General features: G+C 48.5%; 1 protein-coding gene across 1 annotated transcript in view; it reads right to left on the bottom strand.

The window, feature by feature from the left end:
- Positions 1-23265, bottom strand: part of DNAH8 (dynein axonemal heavy chain 8) — a 611430-nt gene that overhangs the window by 264791 nt on the left and 323374 nt on the right. The window contains exons 42-43 of the mRNA XM_025186355.3: positions 21198-21422; positions 6642-6814 (exon numbers count right to left, since the gene is read on the bottom strand). Coding sequence (XP_025042140.3) covers positions 6642-6814; positions 21198-21422 — 398 coding nt within the window. The remainder of the gene's footprint in view (positions 1-6641; positions 6815-21197; positions 21423-23265) is intronic.

Raw genomic sequence — 23265 nt, 5'->3', positions numbered from 1 at the left:
AACCTCTGCTACATGCAGGTACTGTGATTCTGCCACTCTTTTAAAGAGCTCTTGAAACTGACGAGCGTCATCTACTGGAGAAGAATCGCCAGGGAGCACTGCATTGTCTGGAGAGGAAGAAGCAACAGAGTGGTCCACTGGGGATTGTTCCTGCATTTGTGGCTGTTCTGGTGTCACTAGCTGTGCAGGCTCTGGGTGTTCTTGAGGGAGAGGCACATTTCCAGGCGGTGTCGAGGGTCGAGTGGAAACGCCTGGTGGCGTAGGGACCCTGGAGGTGTTGTGAAAACGATATCGGTAGCGTCGTGGATATCAGGAGGAAGAACGACCAGAAGAGTATCGTCGCTCATTATGATAGTCACTATGGCGGCGATGATGATCACGATAATAACAAGACAATGAATATGCAAGTGAGTGTCGTTGTCTGTACTCGTGATGATATTGGGATGAAGATGAGTGTGTAGGCAAACTAGGTGAGCGAGATCTGTGTCTGGTGTACGAAGGTGATCGAGAACGTCTGCGGCAGCGACATGGCGATGGTGAATATCGTTGATAGTGTCTTCTTGAGATATTAGCAGCATGAGTCTCATGCCTATGTGGCTCAGAGAAGGAAGAAGAAGGTGATCTGTATGAATAGGTAACTAATTGTTCAGGGCTTGGTGAAAACTGAAACCCTGTGCCTGCTGAATGGTCAGCTCCTGCAGGCAGCATTGCTTGATGTTACCTCTGGGGGGAGCCGTGTTGCTGCAGTGCCAGTGAGTGAACTGGGAGTCGGCAGGGTGCAGCCCTCGAGGCTGAGACACTAGCACTTCGGCACTTGTCAGTTTCAAGCGCTGAAGCAGGTGCCGGCGAAGAACTTGCTGACAATGAGCTCAGAACCGGTGACAGTGCAGGAGAGAAGGGGCATTGAGCTTGCTCCGAGGCATCCGGTGCTGCGCTTGGTGCTGGTGCAGCTGGCACCAAGGTGGCTGGTGCCACAGTCGCAGGTGCCAAGATGACTGGTGCCACAGTAGCTGGCACGGAAACAGGTGGAGATGGCATGAGCTAGAACGGTGCAGCATTAGCCTGCACGGAGGAGCTCGGAGCCGACATTGTCAGAGTCGGTGCTGCTGATGCTGGGGCCGATGTCGGGACCGCCTGGGCTGAAGCACCCGCAGCTGTGGCTGTGTGAGGGTGCCTGAGGATCGGTGCCGGTGCTGATTCAGGTCTGGGAAGCACAGCCATTGCCTGATCCACCCCCCTGCTAGAGGTGGGGCTGGGCTCAGAGATACTGTGGCTCTTTCTATGCCACTCACCTTGGTGATGTTGTCCGGTCGATTTCTGACCGCTGCCTTTGGATGGCACAGTCGGAGTTTTCAGTGCTGCCGGGGTAATTAGCTTTGATTGCCCTTGCTGAGTATCCTGCAGCTGAAGCGCCTTGCTATGCAGAAGCAGCTTCAGCCGCATTCTCGCAGTCCCGTCTCACTCAGCCAGTCAGTTTTTGGCAATGTGGGCATTTGTGGAGTACATGCCCCTTGCCCAGACATTTAATGCAGAGTGAGTGTCCATCAGATGCCGGCATGGCGTCATGGCACTCAGAACACTTCTTGAAGCCGGAGGAAGCTGGCATTTTGAACTGAGGAAAAAAAACGGTTCTTTTTTTTCAAACGGGGAAGTATTAAGAGAACTGTAACTAAATAACTAAGAGTATGTCTATACTACCCCCCTAGTTTGAACTAGGGGGGGTAATGTAGTCATACGGAGTTGCAAATGAAGCCCGGGATTTGAATTTCCCGGGCTTCATTTCCATAAAGCCGGCTAGCGCCATTTTTAAATGCCGGCTAGTTTGGACCGAGGTGTACAGCTAGTTCAGATTAGGAAGCCTAATCCGAACTAGCTAGTCCGTGCCACGTGTAGCCGCGCGGCACGGGGTCCGAACTAGGCGGCATTTAAAAATGGCGCCGGCCGGCTTTATGCAAATGAAGCCCGGGAAATTCAAATCCCGGGCTTCATTTGCAACTCTGTATGACTACATTACACCCCTAGTTCGAACTAGGGGGGTAGTGTAGACATACCCTAACATAATAACTAAGGACTAGTGGCTGACTATTTACAGATATCTTGCTTAAACAGTTGAAGAGAAGGGAGTTGCTCCACCTGTGACCGTTGAACAGTAAGGAGGAACTGGCGGGTAGCTGGACTCAGTGCAAGCTAACAATCAGCACAAGCAGCACATGCCCCCCGCATGCACGGTCCAGCTGAACCATGGCTGACGACTCTCCGACCTGCGGCGCCGGGACAAGCCCGACACCTCAAGTGGAGCACCCACGGGGACATCACCGAAGAAGAATATGTAGTTATGTGCTTAAACGGGGGATGCATAAGACCCATGATTACCCAGCTAAGATCCCATTGAGGTATAGGTTGCCTAATGTGAGGGTATAATCTCTCCATACCCTTCAGGAAATACTTAACCATGGCATTTGTAAAGACTGTTCCACCTCAGGGTATGTTTACACTACAAAGTTAATTCGAACTAACAGACGTTAGTTCGAATTAACTTTGATAGGCGCTACACTAGCGCTCCGCTAGTTCGAACTTAATTCGAACTAGCGGAGCACTTAATTCGAACTAGGTAAACCGTATTCTATGAGGACTAACACCTAGTTCGAATTAGCTAGTTCGAATTAAGGGCTGTGTAGCCACTTAATTCGAACTAGTGGGAGGCTAACCCTTCCCAGCTTGTACTGGTGGCCACTCTGGCCAACACCAGGGAAATTTGTCTGCCCCCCTCCCGGCCCCGGAGCCCTTAAAGGGGCACGGGCTGGCTACACAGTTTGTGCCAGTTGCAAGCCTGCCAGCACCCAGCCAGCAGACCCTGCACCTGGCACGCCATGAGACAGCCACTCGATGCCACCCAGCCCTCCGCCTCTTCGCGGGACCAGCCTGGCGGCTTCCAGGAGCCTGCTCGGAGCCGCAAGAGGCGGGCGCCCGCTTGGTCTAGTGCGGAGATCGTGGACCTCATCCAGGTTTGGGGGGAAGCCTCCAATGTCCATGATCTCCGCACTAGCCACAGGAACACGGCTGTCTATGGCCGCATGGCTGACAGCCTGGCCGCCAGAGGCCACCAGCGGACCCGGGAGCAGGTCTGCTGTAAAATAAAGGACCTGCGGCAGTCCTACTCCTGGGCCTGCCTGCCAAGGGCCGACCCGGACGCCTGCCCCCACTTTCAGGCCCTGGACCGCATCCAGGTGTCTTATTTTACAGTGGGTAGGGAGGGGAAAGGGGAAGGGGGGTAGGGTGGAAGAAGGCCCCAGTGGGGCATGCAAGGGAGAGGTCAGTCCTCCTCCTCCACCAGGAAGCTCTCCCGCAGGGCTTCCCGGATCCGGACGGCACTAGCAGACATTTAAAAATGGCGATGCCCAGCTTTATGCAAATGAAGCCGGGGAAATTCAGTTGCCTACATTACCACCCTAGTTCAAACTAGGGTGGTAGTGCAGACATACCCTTAGGGAGGAGAAAGGGGAAGGGGGAGAGAGTGGAAGAAGGCCCCAGTGGGGCATGCAGGGAGAGTTCAGTCCTCCTCCTCCACCTGGAAGCTCTCCTGAAGGGCTTCTCGGATCTGGACGGCCCCCCGCTGGGCTTCCCGGATGGCGGCAGTGTGGGGCTGAGCATACTGGCCAGCCATGTGGTCAGCCTCAGCCATCCAGGCTGGCAGGAAAGCCTCCCCCTTCCTCTCACACAAATTGTGCAGCACACAACATGTTGCCACCACGGGAGGGATGTTGTGCTCGGCGAGGTCGAGGTGGGTGAGGAGGCACCTAAATCGGGCTTTCAGTCGCCCGAAAGCCCCCTCAATGATGATGCGGGCCCTGGTCAGCCTCGTATTGAAGGCCTGGCGGGAGGGGTTGAGGTGCCCCGTGTAGGGCTTCATGAGCCAGGGCTGTAGGGGATAGGCCGCATCCCCCACCAGGCAGACGGGCATGTCCATGTCCCCGACCCTGATGTGGCGGTCGGGGAAGAAGATCCCGGCGTGCAGCCTCTGGCACACGGAGGAGTTCTGGTACACCCTGGCGTCGTGTGCCTTGCCGGACCAGCCCACATTAATGTCCGTGAACTGTCCCCGGTGGTCACACACGGCCTGCAGGAGGACGGAGAAGTACCCCTTGCGGTTCACGTACTGGAAGGCCTGGTATTCCGGGGCACGGATGGGGATGTGCATATCGTCGATGGCCCCCCCGCAGTTGGGAAACCGAGGGCACCAAAGCCCCGGATGACGGCGTCCGGGTCGGCGAGGCGGACCACCCTGTGGAGCAGCACCCGGTTGATGGTGTTGACCACCTGCGGAGAGACACAGTAAACCACGAATCACTGGGGCACCTGGGTGGCTGGGAGTGCTCGTGCCCTGGCAGTGCCCCATACCCCACTCCTGGGAGCAACCCCTCCGGGTGGCGTATAGTACGGCCGGGAGAGACCAGCCCCTTCGGTGCGGGGCACTTTTGCCTCCCCCCCGTCACCCTGTTTTCCCTGGGGCGGCCCATCCCCTCCTTGCAGCTCCCCTCCCCCCTGGCCCAGTGGCCATCGAGTGCCGTACCTGCATGAGCACCGCTCCGACGGTGGATCTCCCCACGCTGAACTGGTAGCTGTCTGGCGTGGAGAGCTTCCAGAGGGCGATGGCCACACGCTTCTGGAGGGGGGTGGCGGGCCTCATGCGAGTGTCCCTTCTACGCAGAGCAGGGGCGAGCCACTCGCAGAGCTCCAGGAAGGTGCCCCTCTTCATCCTGAAGTTCTGGGTCCACTGTTGGTCTCCCCAGCGCTCCAGGACGATGCGGTCCCACCAATTGCTGCTGGTGTCCAGACGGCAGATGCCCGGGTGCCGCCGCAGCTGCGCCATGGCCCCTAGGGTGGCCAGGCGGAGAGGCAGGGGGCTGACGTGCACCAGGTGGAACCAGGCAGCCTCCAGCCATTGCTGGCAGGCTTGTAGCAGCAAGTCCATAAACTGCACCAGAAAGTGCAGGGCGAGCTCTGGCTCCATGTTGCCACCTGCGGCGGCGTCCCCGAAGGGAAGCACCGACACAGACGGGCGCAGAGAAAAACGCTTTGCTGTCCCTCAGCGAGGTAGGCAAGCAAATGGAAAAGCTGAGAACCGGCTGTCCAGGAGGGTCCCTTTAAGCACGAGCCTCAGATAGCCTCAGACAGCAGCCACACAAAGCAATTACTGACCTGATGCCCTGCCAGAACCCGTTTCAGCCGCCCTTAAATGCGCCCCTGCGTCCAATCAGTGTGGACGCGCTAGTTCGAATTAGCAAAATGCTAATTCGAACTAGTTTTTAAGTCGAGATGCGCTAGTTCAAATTAGCTTAGTTCGAATTAACTAATTCGAACTAAGTTAGTTCTAATTAGCGCTGTAGTGTAGACATACCCTCATTATTCTGGGTGGAACTGAGATTCCTGTGAGGTGCACCTTCACTAATGAAGTGGCTAGCCCTTGCTGCCTAAGCTCCAGTAAGTAATCTAAAATGAGGGGAATTGACACATGGACAGCCTCAAAGTGCTTCCACTTGGCAACATAGGTAGCCATAGTGAAAGGCTTCCTGCTTTCCATGAGCACACTCTGTACCATGTCTCAGTACAAGCATTCCCCTCCTCTCAACCACGGATCTTCCAGACCGTGAGCTGTAGGGACTGGAGTTTCTGGTGACATACATGACCTTGATACTGAGTCGATCTGCTAAAACATTGTGGGTTCCCAGAAGGTATGAGGCATCCAGATGGACTTCCTGTGCTATGTAGAGATCCCATAGGGCTAGAGCTTCCTGACACAGGGGAATGGAATGAGCTCCACCCTATTGGCTTATATAGAACATCGCTGCCATATTGTCTGTCAGGACTGAGACACACTTGACCCTCAACGTAGGGCAGGAACACCTGGCAAGACAGGCAAACTGCCCTGAATTCCCTGACATTTACATGCATCGGCTGTTCGGCCCATGACCACACACTTGTGTCCTGAGGTCCTCAAGGGTCTTCACAGGAACTGGATATGTCTATACCGAAAGATGGCTAAGGGGAAGGCCAAAGTGCATGGACTAAATACCAATGGACTTAGAGAGACAAATCTGCCTGAGAGCCAAGTTTGCAATCATGAGTACTAGAAGAAGGGTGTAACAATTGCTGATCCTGAATAGAAAGTAGCAAGAAAGAAGAGATTTCTAGATTCACACATCCCGCCCCAGCGTACTGAACCAAGCCCAGGAGTTTTTTGGGCCTCAAGTACCAATTCTAAGATCTAGCTATCATGATATAATAGTATTTTATTATTTAGGAAAATGTTATGCTAGTATAAACAGGTTTCTGATGTTAATTAAATCATTATTGAGAAGTGAGAAGAGATCGTTGAGAAGTGGGAAGCCATCATATTTCTGTATAAGTTAAAAAGTATGTATTTTAGTGAGATACATTTTATTACATGAAAAAGAAGTATGGATGCCTATCCTAACATACAGGTAGATATTTACTGCATGTTCTGGAACACAATTTACAATTTTACATTTACAGCAGACTAGAGTATAAGACTGTGGAGATATTATGTAAAATAAACCACTGCACATTAAACAGATTTTTTTACTTTTCCCCTGTCCCCAAACAAAGCCATTGTTTCTCACCTGTCAGTAAGAGGAGTTATAACCAGACGATCAGTGCACCCCAGAAATTCATTTTGGTAAATAAAATCAACATTTGTAATGGATACCCAAACTTGATCCACATCTTCCTTAAAATAAAATCTACTCTGCTTTAGCCATTCAAAATCAGTTGCTGACTTGATATGCATTTTTACCTTAAAGAAATAAAAATAAGACACAAATTATAGATTCACAGTATCCCAGTATTATGTCTTATGTAATGAGTACCATACATATGAATAATAAAGTTAGAACATTTCACTATACTTGCATGATTACCTGTTTCAAGTTTTGTAAGAATAAAAACTAAATACATATCTGCATTGCATAAATAACATATTTTCAAAGTTTAAAATTCCAAAAACGTTTTGAATCAATATACGAAACCTATTACTCATATATAGTAAAGCTCCCACTGCTTAAACAGGAACATGTTTAAGACAAACATGATCATGAAAGACAAACAAAATACAGATATCATAAATGAGCAGCTGATCCATATAACTGACTTAAAATTCTCACAATCTAAAGGCCTCACTGCAGCATGACTGAAAAGTACCCCTTCCAGTTGATATAATCGGAGGCCCGGTGGTCAGAGGCCTGGATGCAGATATGGGCGCCAGCAATACTTCTCCTCTCCCATCCCCACCCCCCTCCCACAGTTGGGGAAGGCTATGGTGGCAAAGCCAGCAACGATGGGGTCCACATTGTCCAGGATGATGTTGTTAATGGTGTTGATGATGGATACAGGATGGTGTTGATGGCCCTCACCAGCTGGAGAAAGATACAAACATTGAATCACAGGGATGCCAAAGCTCTTGAGAATTCTCCAAGCCCAATCTCCTTCTCACACCAAGCCCAAATCCACTTTACCCCATCCCCAGCAGGGCTTTATAAAGGTGGGACTGGAAAACCCCTCTGGCGGGGGGGAGAGAGTCCATCCCCCCTTCCCCAGGGAACCCCATTCCAGTGCTTCACCACCCACCTGGCACAACAGCAAAGAGAGTCATACCTGCATGAGCATGGCCCCAATGATCTATCTCCACAAGCTGAACAAGTTCCCAATGGAGAAGTAGCTGTCCAGCGTGACAAGCTTCTGTTTCTGCCAACCCGTTTTGGGGGCGGGGCACATGCGTGTGTCCCGTTGCCTTAGGGTAGGGGCAAGCCACTTGCATAACTCCGTAAAGGTGTCCTTCTGCATGCGGAAGTTCTGGAGCCCTGCTGGTCGTCCCACTACTCAGTACTGGTGTCCTCGTGTACTTACCCACTCAGTACTGGTGTAGCCGCGGGCACGGAGTTTGGACTAAGGGGGATTTAAAAATGGCGGCGGCAGGAACATGCAAATGAAGCCCGAGATATTTAAATCCCGGGCTTCATTTGCAACTCCGCTTGCCCTAATTACCCTACCTAGCTCATACTATCGAGCTAGTGTAGACATACCCTTAGAGTTTAGTAAAGCACATGATCTTCTTATCAATAAACTAGTGGGATTACTATAAACGTAGATGCATAACTGGCTGGATAACCATTCTCAGATAGTAGTTATTAATAGTTCATAATCATGCTAGAAGGGCACAACAAGTGGAGTCCTGCAGGGGTCTGTTTTGGGACCAGTTCTGTTCAATATCTTCATCAGTGATATAGATATTGGCATAGAGAGTATGGATATTAAGTTTGCAGATGATACGAAGCTGGGAGGGGTTGCAACTGCTTTGGAGGATAGCATCATAATTCAAAGTGATCGGGACAAACTAGAGAAATGGTCTGAGGTAAATAAGATAAAGTTTAATAAAGACAAATGCAAAGAAGGAAGGAGCAATCAGTTTCACACATACAGAATGGGAAGTGATTTTCTAGGAAGGAGTACTGCAGAAAGGGATGCAGGGGTCACAGTGGACCACAAGCTGAATACGAATCAACAGCGTGACACTGTTACAAAAAAGTAAACATGATTCTGGGATGCATTCATAGAGTCATAGAATCATAGAGCTGGAAGAGACATCATGAGGTCATCAAGTTCAGTCCCCTGCCCAAGGACTCATCCCAGACGGGTGTGTGATTGACTAAAGAAGAAGGGGCTGGCTGCAGACCCTACTTACAGGAAAGAGGGAGGGGGCAGGAACCCCGGGTGGGGCCCAGACCCTACATATGGTGGAGAATGTGAGTAACGACCCCACACCCTGATACTAAGGGGTGACGTACCCAGTAGAGCGGAGGACAAAGGGCGACGGGATTTGCCTCTTATTCCAGAGAAGGCGACGAAGCCCGACTGAACAAGGGTCAATGGAGGACAGTAAAATTTGGGAGTTGCTTGTAGAGCAACAATGACAGAGTCACCAGCAACAGACCCAGCTGCTCCAACAACTAGCGGCCCAACAGCAAGAGTAACAAAGACAGTTGGTCCAGGAGCTGGGTGAACAATAACAGTGACAACAGGACAAGTGGTGGCAGCAGGCCAGGGCAGCGGGGCAAGGAGACGTCAGCCTATCCGTAATGGATGACACTGAGGGAGAACCCGTGCCATGCCTATCACTGAGGCTGACAAAAATGGGCCCCAAAGACAACCCTGAGGCATTTTTAATTATGTTCAAGAGAGTGGCCACGGCAACCTGGTGGCCAGAGGACCATTGGGCAACTCTCCTGGCCACCTACCTGACGGACGCAGCCCAACTTGCCAATTGGGGCCTGTCAGCTCGTGATGCAACCCACTACTATAAGGTAAAAGAGGCAATACTAGACCAGTTGGGGGTCACCCCTGAGACCTACCACCTCCGGTTTAGACAGACACGATATCGCGCAAAAAAGCGCCCGCGGATGCTACTCCAGAAGTTGTGGGAGCTGGCCTGGAGGTGGCTGGAGCCTGAACAGAAGAGCGGGTTGCAGGTAGCGGAGACCATCGACATGGAGCAGTTCATCCAGGTACTACCCGCAGAAGAACAAAGATGGGTACGCTGAAACCATCCCACCACCATGGGTGAAGCGGTGACACTGCTTGAACACTTTCTCGCTGCCAAGACCTCCATTGACAGGGAAGGAAGTGAAGGTCACCACAGGAAGGAAGGTACCGGTGGAATGGCTCCCGCCTGCTCGGGTGGTCCCTACTCCCATAGGTGCAGCCCCAAGGGGGCATTTGAACAGCTGCCGAATGGCACCCATCTGGTCCAACCTGGCGCGTAGGCCAGTGGAACCCCCCAGACCTCTGACCGAAGAAAAAGGAGGGGACACCGGGGAGATGCCTGGGCGATCACGAGGAGCTTGTTACCAGTGCGGCCAGGAAGGGCATTTCCTCCGCAACTGCCCAGTAACGGACTGAATGCTGGGCTGGCAGGTTGACACTACAATGGCAGAGTGCCGGCCAATGGCGGATCGCATCCTGACAACAATAAAGGGAGGGGGGATGCCTGCCAGCGTGCTGATTGACTCTGGGTGTGGACAGATCATAGTGAGGGCCGATCTCCTGGTGGATAAAACCCCAGCAGGGGCGATGACCTGGAACCAATGTGTGCACAGGAAGGTGAGACCATACCCCACCACATGGATACAGATTGATGACGGGTCAGACTCTGTCAAGTGGCCCTCGCCCCAACCCTACCTTATCCGGTCCTCCTCAGGTGTGATTGGGACGGGTTTAAACAATCCCTGAAGGCCGGCACACGGACGGAGCACCCAGCGGTAAGGGAGGCCCTGGTCAACAACAGCCAGACCACACCACAGATGCCCAATACAGAGGAGGGACTCAACGCTGCCTCCACGATAACCCTGAAGATGGACAAAGGGGACTACACCCAAGAACAGAGGGAGGACATGACACTCCAACAAACCTGGGAGCAGGCTGGGAAGGCCAGTGACCCAGACGACCCCACGGAGGAACGAGGAGAAGGCCCCTACTTCGAGGTATGTGGCGACCACCTGTACAGCGTGCAAAGGGGAACAGAGTGGTAGGGGGATACCCACTAGTTACTGATACCATGATGTTATCGGAGACATGTTTTAGAGGTCGCCCATGAGAACCCCTGAGCTGGGCATCTGGGCTGTGAAAAAATGTTGCAATGAATCCTGCAGCACTTCTATTTACTGGGGGTCTACAGGGAGGTATGGGACTTTTGTGATTCATGCCCCGAGTGCTAGAGAACTTCTCCGGGTGGGGTACCCCAGGCGCCCTTGGTGCCTCTACCCATAGTGGGGGTGCCCTTTGAGAGAGTGGCCCTTGATTTGGTCGGGCCATTAGAGCTCTCTCGGGCCGGCCATCAATATATTCTGGTCATGATCGACTACACAATCAGGTACCCCGAGGCGGTTCCACTTAAAAACACCACCACACCCATATTGGCAACTGAATTACTAAAAATCTTTTCATGAGTGGGACTCCTCCAGACCATCTTAATGGATCAGGGGACCAAAGTGACCTTGCAATTTATGGCCGAGTTGTGTCAGCTCCTACATATTAGAACACTGAGGACGTCAGTGAACCATCGGTTAGTTGAACGATTTAATAAGACTCAGAAACTAATGTTACGCCAGTTTGTAGAGCAGGAACCCTGGGAGTGGGACAAACTGCTACCTGCCCTGCTATTTGCAGTCTGGGAGGTCCCCCAATCATCAACGGGATTTTTCCTGTTTGAACTGTTATATGGGCGGCGGCCAAGGGGCATATTGAATATTGTGAAGGAAGGATGGGAGGGGCAGGAAACCCAGGTCCGGGGGTCGATCCAATACATTATGCAGCTACGAGCAAAATTGCGCACCCTGGGTATGTCTACACTACCCTCCTCGTTTGAACTAGGAGGGTAATGTAGGCATACCGCACTTGCAAATGAAGCCCGGGATTTGAATTACCCGGGCTTCATTTGCATAAGCGGGGAGCCGCCATTTTTAAAACCCCGCTGGTTCGAACCCCATGCAGCGCGGCTACACGGGGCTCGAACTAGGTAGTTCGGACTAGACACAATGGTGTGGTGGGGCATAGTGGAGGAATCACACAGTGAGTGGCATAGTCCCATTGTGTTGGTGCAAAAATACGACGGAGCCATCCGCTTCTGCATCAATTTCCGCAAAGTGATCACAATATCACGTTTTGACGCATATCCGATGCCGAGGGTGGATGAGCTCCTGGAGCAGTTGGGCCAAGCCCAGTATATCTCCACCCTAGACCTTTCGAAGAGGTACTGGCAGATCCTACTCATCCCTTCATCACGTGAAAAGATGGCCTTTTCCACCCCCTTTGGCCTTTACCAATTCGTAATGATGCCCTTCAGCCTCCATGAGTCTGTAGCTACATTCCAAAGATTGATGAATAAGATACTGTATCAGAACAAACAGTACGCTGCAGCCTATATTGATGATATTGTGATTTACAGTGAGACTTGTCTCAAGCACTTAGAACACCTAAACGCAGTGCTCTCGGCCTTAGGGGAGGCCGGCCTCACAGCTAACCGCCATAATTGCCACATTGGGTAGTGGGAAATAACATATGTAGGATATACGGTTGGTCGAGGGTAGCTCTGACCACTGGTGGGCAAAGTACAAGCTATACAGAAGGCTCCGCGCTCCACCACAAAGGAATAGGTACAACGTTTCCTGGATTTAGTGGGCTACTATTGTCGCTTCATGCCGGACTTCACAACGATAGCAGCCCCTCTGACAGAGCTAATTACAAACAGCCACCCAAAAAGGGTCATATGGACGGGACACACTGAGCACACCTTTCAGTCATTAAAATGTGGCTGATTCAAGCCCCGATACTGGTACAACCAGACTTTGAGAGGCCCTTTATCTTACATAGGGGCTGTCCTGTCCCAAGAAGATGAGGGGGCCGAACACCCGGTGCTGTACACGAGCAGGAAGCAGTTTGTGCGGGAGCAACATTATTCCACTATAGAGAAAGAGGCATTAGCTGTTAAATGGGCCGTTGACTCATTACGTTATTATCTCACAGGGACTCACTTCCAGCTGGTGACAGACCACACACCCCTCCAATGGCTACAGTCAATGAAGGACTCAAACCCCAGGATAATGTGATGGTATCTTGTATTGCAGCCCTACTGCTTTGACAATCGGCACTGACCTGGTAAAACCCACTTAAATGCAGACTTCCTCTCATGACTGGGGGAGAGATACACTGGGCCACAGGGAGAAGTAGGCCCTGACTTGAAGGGGGAGGTGTGTGATGGAGCCGGCGGACTCCGCACCCTCACGCCGGGAGTCCTAGGGAGCGGGGCTGGTCAGGGAACGCCAGCTCACCCGGGGGCCGTGGGTGGTGCTGATGCATCCTGAGACCTGCTGCCAGAGGCAAAGGCGGCTGAGCAAATGGCGCTGTGGCCAGACGCTGACGCAGATGTGAGAGTGGCCATGAGTGGTCAAGAGAGATCCTGCCTCTCACATCAAAGGGCGGAGGCTGACGGGAAGACGGGGGCATGCCCAGAGGGAGAAATATCCCTGTGAGCGCCAGATTCAAAAAGGGCCAGCCCCCGACCGGAAGGGAGACCGGGCTCCGGCGGACAGGACGTAGCCGCGGGGAAGTCGTCAGCAGAAGGTGTGATCGGGTTGTGACGAGCTAGCCAGAGAATTTAACAGGGTGAGTAGGAAGTAGTCCAGGGCAGGGCGTCTGGCCCATGGGTCAGTGAGTTTTGGGGGTGTCCCCGCTGACCACAGGGAGAGGAGAGAACGCCATCTCCCCTTCCCTAGGGCCCTGGGCTGGGACCCGGAGGAAAGGGTGGGCCCGGGTCCCCCTAGCTCCCGCCCTGCTATGATGAGGCAAGGGCAGAAATAAGGGCACGGGGGTGTCTCCGCCAACCCAGGACTGTAAGCTCAGTGTGAGCATTAAAGACATTGGACTCATCCCAGACAGGTATGTGATTGACTAAAGAGGAAGGGGCTGGCTGAGGACCCTACGTACAGGAAAGAGGGAGGAGGCGGGAACCCCGGGCGGAGCCCAGACCCCTACGTCATCTTACAGTCCATTTCTCCATTCCATACTCCCTTAACTTGTTGGCAAGAATATTGTGGGAGACCGTATCCAAAGCTTTGCTAAAGTCAAGATATATCACATCCACTGACTTTCCCATATCCACAGAGCCATTTAGCTCATCAGAGAAGCTAATCAGATTGGTCAGGCGTGACTTGCCCTTCGTGAATCCATATTGACTATTCCTGATCACTTTTCCCTCTTCCAAGTTCTTCAAAATGGATTCCTTGAGGATCCCCTCCATGATTTTTCCGCTGACTGGTCAGTAGTTCCCTGGATTGTCCTTCTTCCCTTTTTTAAAGATGGGCACCACATTGGCTTTTTTCCAGTCATCCAGTATCTCTCCCGATCTGCACGGCTGTGTCTACACTGGCCCCTTCTTCAGAATAGCCATGCTAATTTAGAACTTTGGAATAGGGAAATGCGCGGGGGATTTAAATATCCCCTGCGGGATTTAAATAAACATGGCCGCCGCTTTTTTTCCGGCTTTTTTCCTACTGAGAGGGGACAAGATAGACTTTCAAGTAGGAATAAGAGATCCTCCGGAATAGGGCTTTATTCCGGAGGATCGCGCCAGTCTGGACGCTCTTTTCCGGCTTTTCTCCAAGCCGGAAAAAAAGCAGCGGCCATGTTTATTTAAATCCCGTGGGGGATATTTAAATCCCCCGTGCATTTCCCTATTCCAAAGTTCTAAATTAGCATGGCTATTCCAAAGAAGGGGCCAGTGTAGACGTAGCCCACGAGTTTTCAAAGATAATGGCCAAAGGCTCTGCAGAGACATTTGCCAACTCCTTCAGTACCCTTGGCTGCATTAAATCCGGGCCCATGGATTTGTGTATGACCCAACTTTTCTAAAGAGTTTCTAACTTGTTTTTTCCCCACCAAAGGCTGTCCACCTCCTTCTCATACTGCGTTGCCTAGCGCATTAGTCTGGGAGCTGAGCTTGTCTGTGAAGACAGAGGCAAAGAAAGCATTGAGTACTTCAGCTTTTCCCACATCATCTGTCACTAGGTTACCTCCCTCATCTAGTAAGGGCCCCACATCTTCTCTGATCACCCTCTTATTGCTAACATGCCTGTAGAAACCTTTCTTGTTACCCTTCACATCCCTTGCTAGTTGCAATTCCAACTGCGCTTTTGCCTTCCTGATAACTCCCCTGCATTCTTGAGCAATATATTTATACTCCTCTCTTTCTACTTCTTGTAAGCTTCCTGTTTGTGTTTAAGCTCACCAAGGATTTCCCTGGTAAGCCAATCTGGTCACCTACCATATTTGCTTTTCTTGCTGCACATCAGGATGGTTTGTTCCTATGCCTTTAATAAGGCTTCTTTAAAATACTGCCAGCTCTCCTGTACTCCTTTCCCCTTCATGTAAATATCCCAGGGAATCCTGTCCATCAGTTCTCTGAGGAAGTCAAAGTCTGCTTTTCTGAAGTCCAGGGTGTGTATTTTGCTGCTCTCCTTTCTTCCTTTGGTCAGGATCCTGAAATCTATAATCTCATGATCACTTCTTCCCAGGCTGTTACCCACCTCTACTTCCCTTACTAGTTCATCCCAGTTTGTGAGCAGCAGGTCAAGCTGCACACAGCCCCTGGTCGCTTCCTTCAGCACTTGTACCAAGAAGTTATCCCCAACATTCTCCAAAACTTCCTGTATATATTGTCTGTGTACTGCTGTATTGGTCCCACAATAGATTAACAGGAGTGTTGTGAGCAAGACACGAGAAGTCATTTTTTTGCTCTACTCTGCACTGATTAGGTCTCAGTTGAAGTATTGTGTCCAGGTCTGGGCACCACATTTCAAGAAAGATGTGGAGAAATTGGAGACGGTACAGAGAAGAGCAACAAAAATTATTAAAGGCCTAGAAAACATGAGCCATGAGGGAAGACTAAAAGAATTGGGCTTGTTTACTTTAGAAAAGAGAAGACTGAGAGGGGACAAGATAGACATTTTCAAGTATCTTAAAGGGTGTTACAAGGAGGAGTGAGAAAAATTGTTCTCCTTGACCTCTGATGATAGGATAAGAAGCCATGGGCTTAAACTGCAGCAAGGGAGGTTTAGGTTGGACATTGAGGAAAACTTCCTAACTGTTAGGGTGGTTAAACACTGAAATAAATTGCCTAAGGAGGTTGTGGAATCTCCATCACTGGAGATATTTAAGAGCAGGCTAGATAGACATCTATCAGGGATGATCCTAGATGGTGCTTGGTCTTGCCGTGAGGGCAGGGGACTGAACTTGATGATCTCTCAAGGTCCCTTCCACTTCTAATATTCTATGATTCTAGGATTATCCATCAAGACATTTGGATAATTAAGGTTTATTTTATGTATACACAGAAGTGCAAAGTGATATCTATGGTGAAGGATGTGATTTAAAACATCTTTTCTTGTAAATATTAAAAGAATATACATGCTGCCTAAATATTCTAATCCAAAATAGAAAAGAATATAATCCCCCAACTTTTGCCATTAAAACAAAATGGGTTGAGACACATTATTGGGCAGCCCTGCGTTTGCCATATAAGGATTAAAAACTTTAAATTTGAAATAGAGATAGTTAAAATCTGTTTCTTTTGATGGTTTCTGATACACATGGATTTTTTGTTTGGTTGGTTTGGAAACCCATCTCTATTGCAATATTAGCAGGATATAAGAATGATACAACGATTTTAATAATTATATACTAATGTTCTATTCACACTGACCTTTTGATTTGTGAAAATACTTTTTCACCCAGCAGACAGATGCATACTGAATGAGATAATGCTCCAATTTCAACTTTCTAACCCCACTCATTTAGTGTATGTCTAGACTACAAGCTTCTTTCAAAAGAAGCTTTTTCAAAATCATCTTATAAAAAAGCTTCTTTTGAAAGAAATCATCTAGGCAGTCATCCCTTTTTTTGAAACCTGGATGCTCTCTTTCGAAAAAGCCCTGTTTGCATTCAAGGCCACTTTTTTCGGGGGGGGGGGGACCCTGTAGTCTAGACATAGCCTTAGTATTAGTCCTGTTTCAAATTTTGCATTTTTCAGAGAGAGTGTTAGGCCAGAGGGCTTCAACAGAGTGGGAGAAAGCAGAGCTACCTTGGACCAATTAGGTCAGCTGATTTCATTCAAGTCTGCCTGAAACCTTTTTAAAGCCTCCCTTGTTGGGTGGAGGGAGAGGAATACATACACCCAAGTAGCTATTAGAGCAGGGATGGGCAATAAACAGTGACAGTTCACCAGGGTTAGCCCCTGATGGGTTGCTGCTGCTATATTTATCTGCAACTCCACAAGTATGAGTGATCACAGCTCTTATTGTCCAATGGGAGCTGCGATCTCTTGTACCTGCAGTGGTGCAGGTAAATAAACAGTGTGAGGGTCCTCCAGGGTTAACCCTGGTAGACCAGTTCTGGCCTGTGGGCTGGTGTTTGCCTACCCCTGAGCTAGAGACAAATAGGGGAGTGAGCAGCTTCTATTTACTACTCAGCTTCCTGGGTTCCTCAAAAATCTTCCTGGAAGCTAAATAGCAAATACCATCTCCTCAGCTGCCCCAGAACCTGCACGTGGCATATCAAAGCATTTTTTTAGAGCCATTAATCCAGTGGTGGCCAACCTGTACCAGACAAAGAACAACAATAGCAGTGGAGACAGCGTGAAGAGCCAGGGCAAAATTGTTGAGAAAAAAGAAACGGGGGGAAATAGGTGCTGGTACAGCCATCCCATGGCATGGCTTTTTTTTTTTTTTTTTGGTTAACATTTTTGCCCCGGGTCTTCACGCTGTCTCCACTGCTAATGTGGCTCACAAAAAAAGCACTGGGAAGGGGTGAAAGGTGCAAGCTCTGGGAGGGAATTTGGGTGCAGGCGGAAGTAGAGAAGAGGATGCTGGCTAAGGAAGGGGGATCAAGACTGAAGAGTGTTAAGGTCAGGTGGAGGGTTGGGGTGCTGAGCAAGCCGCAGGCTTGTGGCTGTGAGGATGAAGGAGTTTGGGCTGGGTTGCATGTGGGGCTCAGGGCAAGGAGGCTGGGAGTATGATGGGCTCAGGACACAGATTTGCAATGTGTGGATAGTGCAGGAGTGTTGTGGCAGAAGACAGGGGATGTGGGGGTACAGGTGTTTGGGGATGTGAGAGGCTCAAGACAGGGGGTTCCAGTGTATGAGAGGCTCAGGTCTGGAGTTGGGGGAGGGGGGTGCAGGAGTGTTATGATGCAGCATCCAGATAGGGACTTGGCCCCAATTGGGGACTTGTTGGACAGGATTAATTTTAAAATAAAATATTACGTCAAACACAAAATGTTTCAGCATTGTCTTTATTTATGAGAAAGGTGGGCAACCTGTTTTGAGTCAGGGGTCACTGACCCACAGAAGTGAGTCAGTTGGGGCCACACAAGTGATATGCAAAAAAACAACTGCTCCAAAACCCCCCAAGCCTCACTAACGTGTTCCCAAGTGCGGTGATGGGGACAGGGGACAGGGTGTTGGGGCAGGGTGCTTGTGGGGGGGGGTCTGGCCAGGAAGAGGGGACAGAGACAGCTGGGGCCAGTACCTGCAGATACTGGGTCTCAGGAAGTGCGCTGGCTGCTCTTCTTCTCCCCTCCCCCAGATACCCCTCTGCTCTAACCCAATCCTCCTCCCCTTCCCCAGAGCCAGGCACACCCCCCAACCCAATCCCTCTCTCCTTCCCCAGAGCCAGGCACACACACCCCTAACCCAATCCCCCCTCCCAGAGCCAGGCACCAGCCCCCCTCTATACCAATCCCCCCTGCTCTATCCTAATTCTCGGGTTCCAGAGCCGCTGCCTCTGCTACAGCCGTGCGTCTCCCTCCAGGCACTGAGTGGCTGGCATGCCGTGAGCACCCCCCCAATGCCCTTCCGCTTCCCCAGAGCGAGACACCTCCCCTTCCAGCTGTAAACCAATACCCCTCCCTCACTAACCTTATGCCCAGGTCTCAGAGCTGCTGCTAGCACATGCAGGCTGGGACACAGTGTGCGACCTGGCCTGCATGTGCAGGATATGACGTAGTGCACCGGGGGCTGTGAATGGAATGGCCTGGGCTGTGAGTGCGCATTTGGTTCACAGCTGCCCGGCCATGAGAGTGGCTGACCTGAGCGATTCCAGGTTCCATTCCAATTCTGTCAGGGGCCAAAATTTTTTTCATCAAGAGCCTCATGCGACTTGTGAGCCATGGGTTGGACACCCCTGCATTATACCTCAGAGCAATTTGTATCTGAGGATGGGGTTGTTCCCTCTAATATTTTCCATTGATGTGCGGAATGAATGAATTCTGTTATGTGCAGTACCAATATTGAGGTAACGTGCTGATATGCGCAAAAAAAACCTAGATGTAATATTTATTTTTAAGCAGTTCATAGATATGGAGGAAGAAGAAAGAATATTAAAATAAGATATAATTAACAAGATGTACTACTTAATATGTTTACTTAATATGAAATCAAATAAAAAGAAAAATTGACCCTGTTCTTGGAGTACTTGAATTTTATCATCCTTTCTAACAATTCAATCTAGTAAACACACCAAAATGTGGGATACAAATGACAAACAAAGTAATGACCATTAATTAAAAGCATTAAAAAATGTACCAGAGGCCCAATTTAATAACCTACCCCCACCCTAGACCGCTATATTTTCAGGGAAAGTTGCTCTGAAAAAAATGAAGCAACTGGTCAAAGTAGCGTGCTACAGACTTTTGACATTCACAAAACAATCCCACTTATATGCATGATATTTGCACAAATAGCTCAGCTTTAAGATGCTAAGCAAATCTATGAGTCCACTAGAAATAGTCATGTTCTCATGTATATATCAAATAGTATTTTCTGATATTAGAAAGGAAAGTAGAGTAAAAGGCACTCAGGCTTACACAATTCTTCTCAGATGTCAACTCTTAATTTGATTAATATTGCATAAAGCAGTAAAAATAAGTCATAAAGAAACACACACAACAAATAATAATACAGAAGTGGTAATACTGAAAATACAAAGTAAAACATCAGATGATTGGCATTGGGTATTTTAAATGAGTTTAGGATCCGTATTATGCAAGTGCAACACAACCCTATAGAAAATAGTTCTTCTAGTTTCACATTGTGTGTGTGTATGTTTGTGACCAAGTCAGACACTCAGGGTACATCTACACTAACCCCCCTAGATAGATCTAGGGAGGCGAATGAGGACGACCGAAATTGCAAATCAAGCCCGGGATTTAAATATCCCCCGCTTGATTTGCATGTTCCCGGCCGGTCGCCATTTTAGAAATTGACTAGCCCGAAGTAACTGCCTGCATCTACACGCGGCAGTGAAACGGGATTCCGATTTAAAGCCCTAAATCGAATTAGCTGGTAAACCTCATTGCCGGAGGAATACCAGCTAATTCGTGTTAGGGCTTTAAATCGGAATCCCGTTTCACTGCCGCGTGTAGACGCGGGCAGTTACTTCGGGCTAGTCAATTTCTAAAATGGTGACCGGCCGGGAACATGCAAATCAAGCGTGGGATATTTAAATCCCGGGCTTGATTTGCAATTTTGGTCGCCCTCATTAGCCTCCCTAGATCGATCTAGGGGGCTAGTGTAGACGTACCCTCAGATTAGAAGCCTCCTCATTTTTGAGTAGTTCCCCTTTCTAAAATTTAATGTCACAGCATTGGGCTGCTCAGGTGTTGCTCTCATCACACGGATGTTAAATTTTATTACATTATGGACACTACTTACAAGCAATCCAGTTATATTTACCTCTTGGACTAAATCCTCGACTCCACTTAGGACTAAACCAAGAATTGCCTCTACTCTTGTGGGTTCTAGAACCAGCTGCTTCAAGAAGCAGTCATTTAAGGTATCAAGAAATTTTATCTCTCCATCCCATCCTGAGGTGATATGCTATCAATACTGGGATACTTGAAATATGGGGATAGTTGAAATCCCCCACTATTTGTTTTTATTTTGATAGTCTCTCTAATCTCCCTTAGCATTTCATAGTCACTATCACTATCCTTGTTAGGTGGTCAATAATATATCCCTACTGCTATATTCTTATTATTAGAGAATAGAATTGCTATCCATAGAGATTCTATGGAACATTTTGGTTCATTTAAGATTTTTTACTTCATTTGATTCTACATTTACTTTCACCTATAGTGCCACTCTCCCACCAGCACTATCTGTTCTGTCCTTCTGATGTATTTTGTACCCTGATATGACTATGTCCCTTTGATTGTCCTCATTCCACCAAGTTTTTGTGATGACTATTATATCAATATCCTCCTTTAATACGAGGCACTCTAGTTCACCCATTTTATTATTTGTACTTCTAGCATTTGTGTATAAGAACTTTAAAAATGTGCCACTATTTATCTGCATGCCATATATCTTTAGAGAAAGTAATAATTTGGAGATTAAATTTAATAATTAGAGGGGGCAAGCAAAAATACAAATACAATCTTAACTCTAAAGAGAATAATGATGATGTTTCCATAGTAACAAACACACATGGAATTTGGGCTCCTGCAGATAGAAGCACTAAATTATCATTCTGACAGAAACTATATGTGGCTCTTAGAAATTAAAATCTGTACTTTACCAAGTCATCAAAAATATCTCTCTGATGCACGTGAATGGTAATCAGGGTTTCAAATTTCACTCTGTCGAATGAGGAAAGATCATGTGTTGTCTGGCTGATAAGTGTATTTAGTATATCCAGAAATTTCTGATTGGTTACTTGCATGATTTTCCTGTCATCTTTTGCATTGTGTAGGGCTTCTTCTGAATCATGTGTCCACAACATCTGAATTCCCAGTAACCCTACCTATAAAACATAACATGTAAATTGACATATTAATATTTATTGCAAGCCAAGGTTTATAAGACTTTGATATCTTACTTTCCAAGTATATTTTAGCGTAACTTACTGGAGAGTTTCAAAGAGATTTCTCATTAAGGATTTCCCTGTTTCAACTGATACAAAATAATAGGTTTCAAGGGCGCATATTTCCATCAAGTCATATTTCACAAACATTCAAGTAAACTCAGAAGTAAACTTATACGTTATTTTACTATTATCTCAGTTACACAGTGAGGTATACCGATATGTTGGACATAGTTCTCAGATACATTTTAATTCCTTTTATACTGCTCTGGCTACATAAGTATACATCAATCTTAAAATGGGTAGACATGGCACTGTGAAAATATCCCATAGGCAATGCAGCGCAAGGGCAATAATTTTACACCAGACATGCTTCCAGCGGATGGATCAGGGAGATGTTTGGGTACATTGGTCAAGTATAGTACACAATTATTTTCATTTCTCAGGGATTTAAGAATCCATAGGAAGCAGAATATAAATTACAGCCTCAGAGCTGCTCTAACGTACAATAAAGGCCCTTGCATAGCCTCAGAATTCAAAGGAATTATATGTCAAACACCATTTAATCCATACCCCACATATAAGCAAAATGTAGATCAATTACCTGTAACCAGGATTTTTTGATGCAGCTTCTTGTCATAATACCCACTAGAGCTCTCATGCTTCCAACCTTCCCTCAGGATTTGAATATGTTTGATCAAAGCAATTATAGGTGGTGTGGTACTGTCACAGGGCTGTACTACTCATCATGGGGCAGGTACCTTCTTGTGGTCCTCTATGGATTATCTTATGTCTGATGCCCCCTAGTCCATGGTTTACAGACCATCACTTCATCTCTGCTATCCACCTACAGCTCCTCCACCTGAACCCCTGCCTCATAAGAAAATGGTTCCACACCTTTTCATAATTGTTGCTCTTTGAGCAGGCCTTGAAGCTAGGAGAACACACTATTGATCCCAGTACCCAATCAGGCACTGTTATTCATACACTTCAAAAGGCAATTCTACACTTACTCTTATCTACTATTTATTTGAAAGAGTTTGTCTGTCCATCTCTTTGTTCAAGAACACCTCCTAAACAGTAAGAGCTAAGACCATCAAATTTGGTATGCACCTTCCTCTTATGATAACTTAAAACAAGGTAAGGGTTGAAGTTCCAATACGTACAGGGATGCATCAACCCATACATAAAAGAGACAGAATCACCAGGTAGGTAAAAGTGGCTGGCTGGGGGTCCCTCTCTCTCCTGAAACTGCCCAAGTCTCCTATCCCAAGGCACCCTTTGGTGGGATGGCAGCTCCCCTCCCCATTTGTATGGGAACACTGCTGACTGTTCCCTTTTGTCAGGGAGTGAGAGGAAAGAGGGAGTTACTCATCTTGGTGCCGTAATCATGGTTCTTCAACATGTGGGTCCCCATGGGTGCTCCACTGTTGGTGATGTCCCCATGGGTGCTCCACTGTTGGTGATGTCCCCATGGGTGCTTCCCTGTTGGTGTCAGGTTGTCCTGGCGCCACAGATTGGAGTTTTCATGAGCCGTGGTCAGCCAGACCACAGTATCTGGTTAGAGGTATTGCAAGCGGTCTGTGGGCATCTCCTCTGAGGGAGCTGCTTGTTCCTTGCATGATCAAAGCTGTGCTGTAGATATCTGGAATATGAGAACTCCCAGTGTTTTTGATAGGGGGTGTATCATTTACGGTGGTATGGGGGAGTATATATGCCAAGTGTGTGCAAAGTTGTTCTGGAGTCCTTTATGGAATACAACACATCATCAGTCTTTTCGGGA

This window comes from Pelodiscus sinensis, chromosome 3 (assembly GCF_052426305.1).
Source record: "Pelodiscus sinensis isolate ZL-2025 chromosome 3, ASM5242630v1, whole genome shotgun sequence".
Lineage (NCBI taxonomy): Eukaryota > Metazoa > Chordata > Testudines > Trionychidae > Pelodiscus > Pelodiscus sinensis.
The sequence above is the reverse complement of the archived record's forward strand: the minus strand, read 5'-3'. Positions and strand labels throughout refer to the sequence as shown.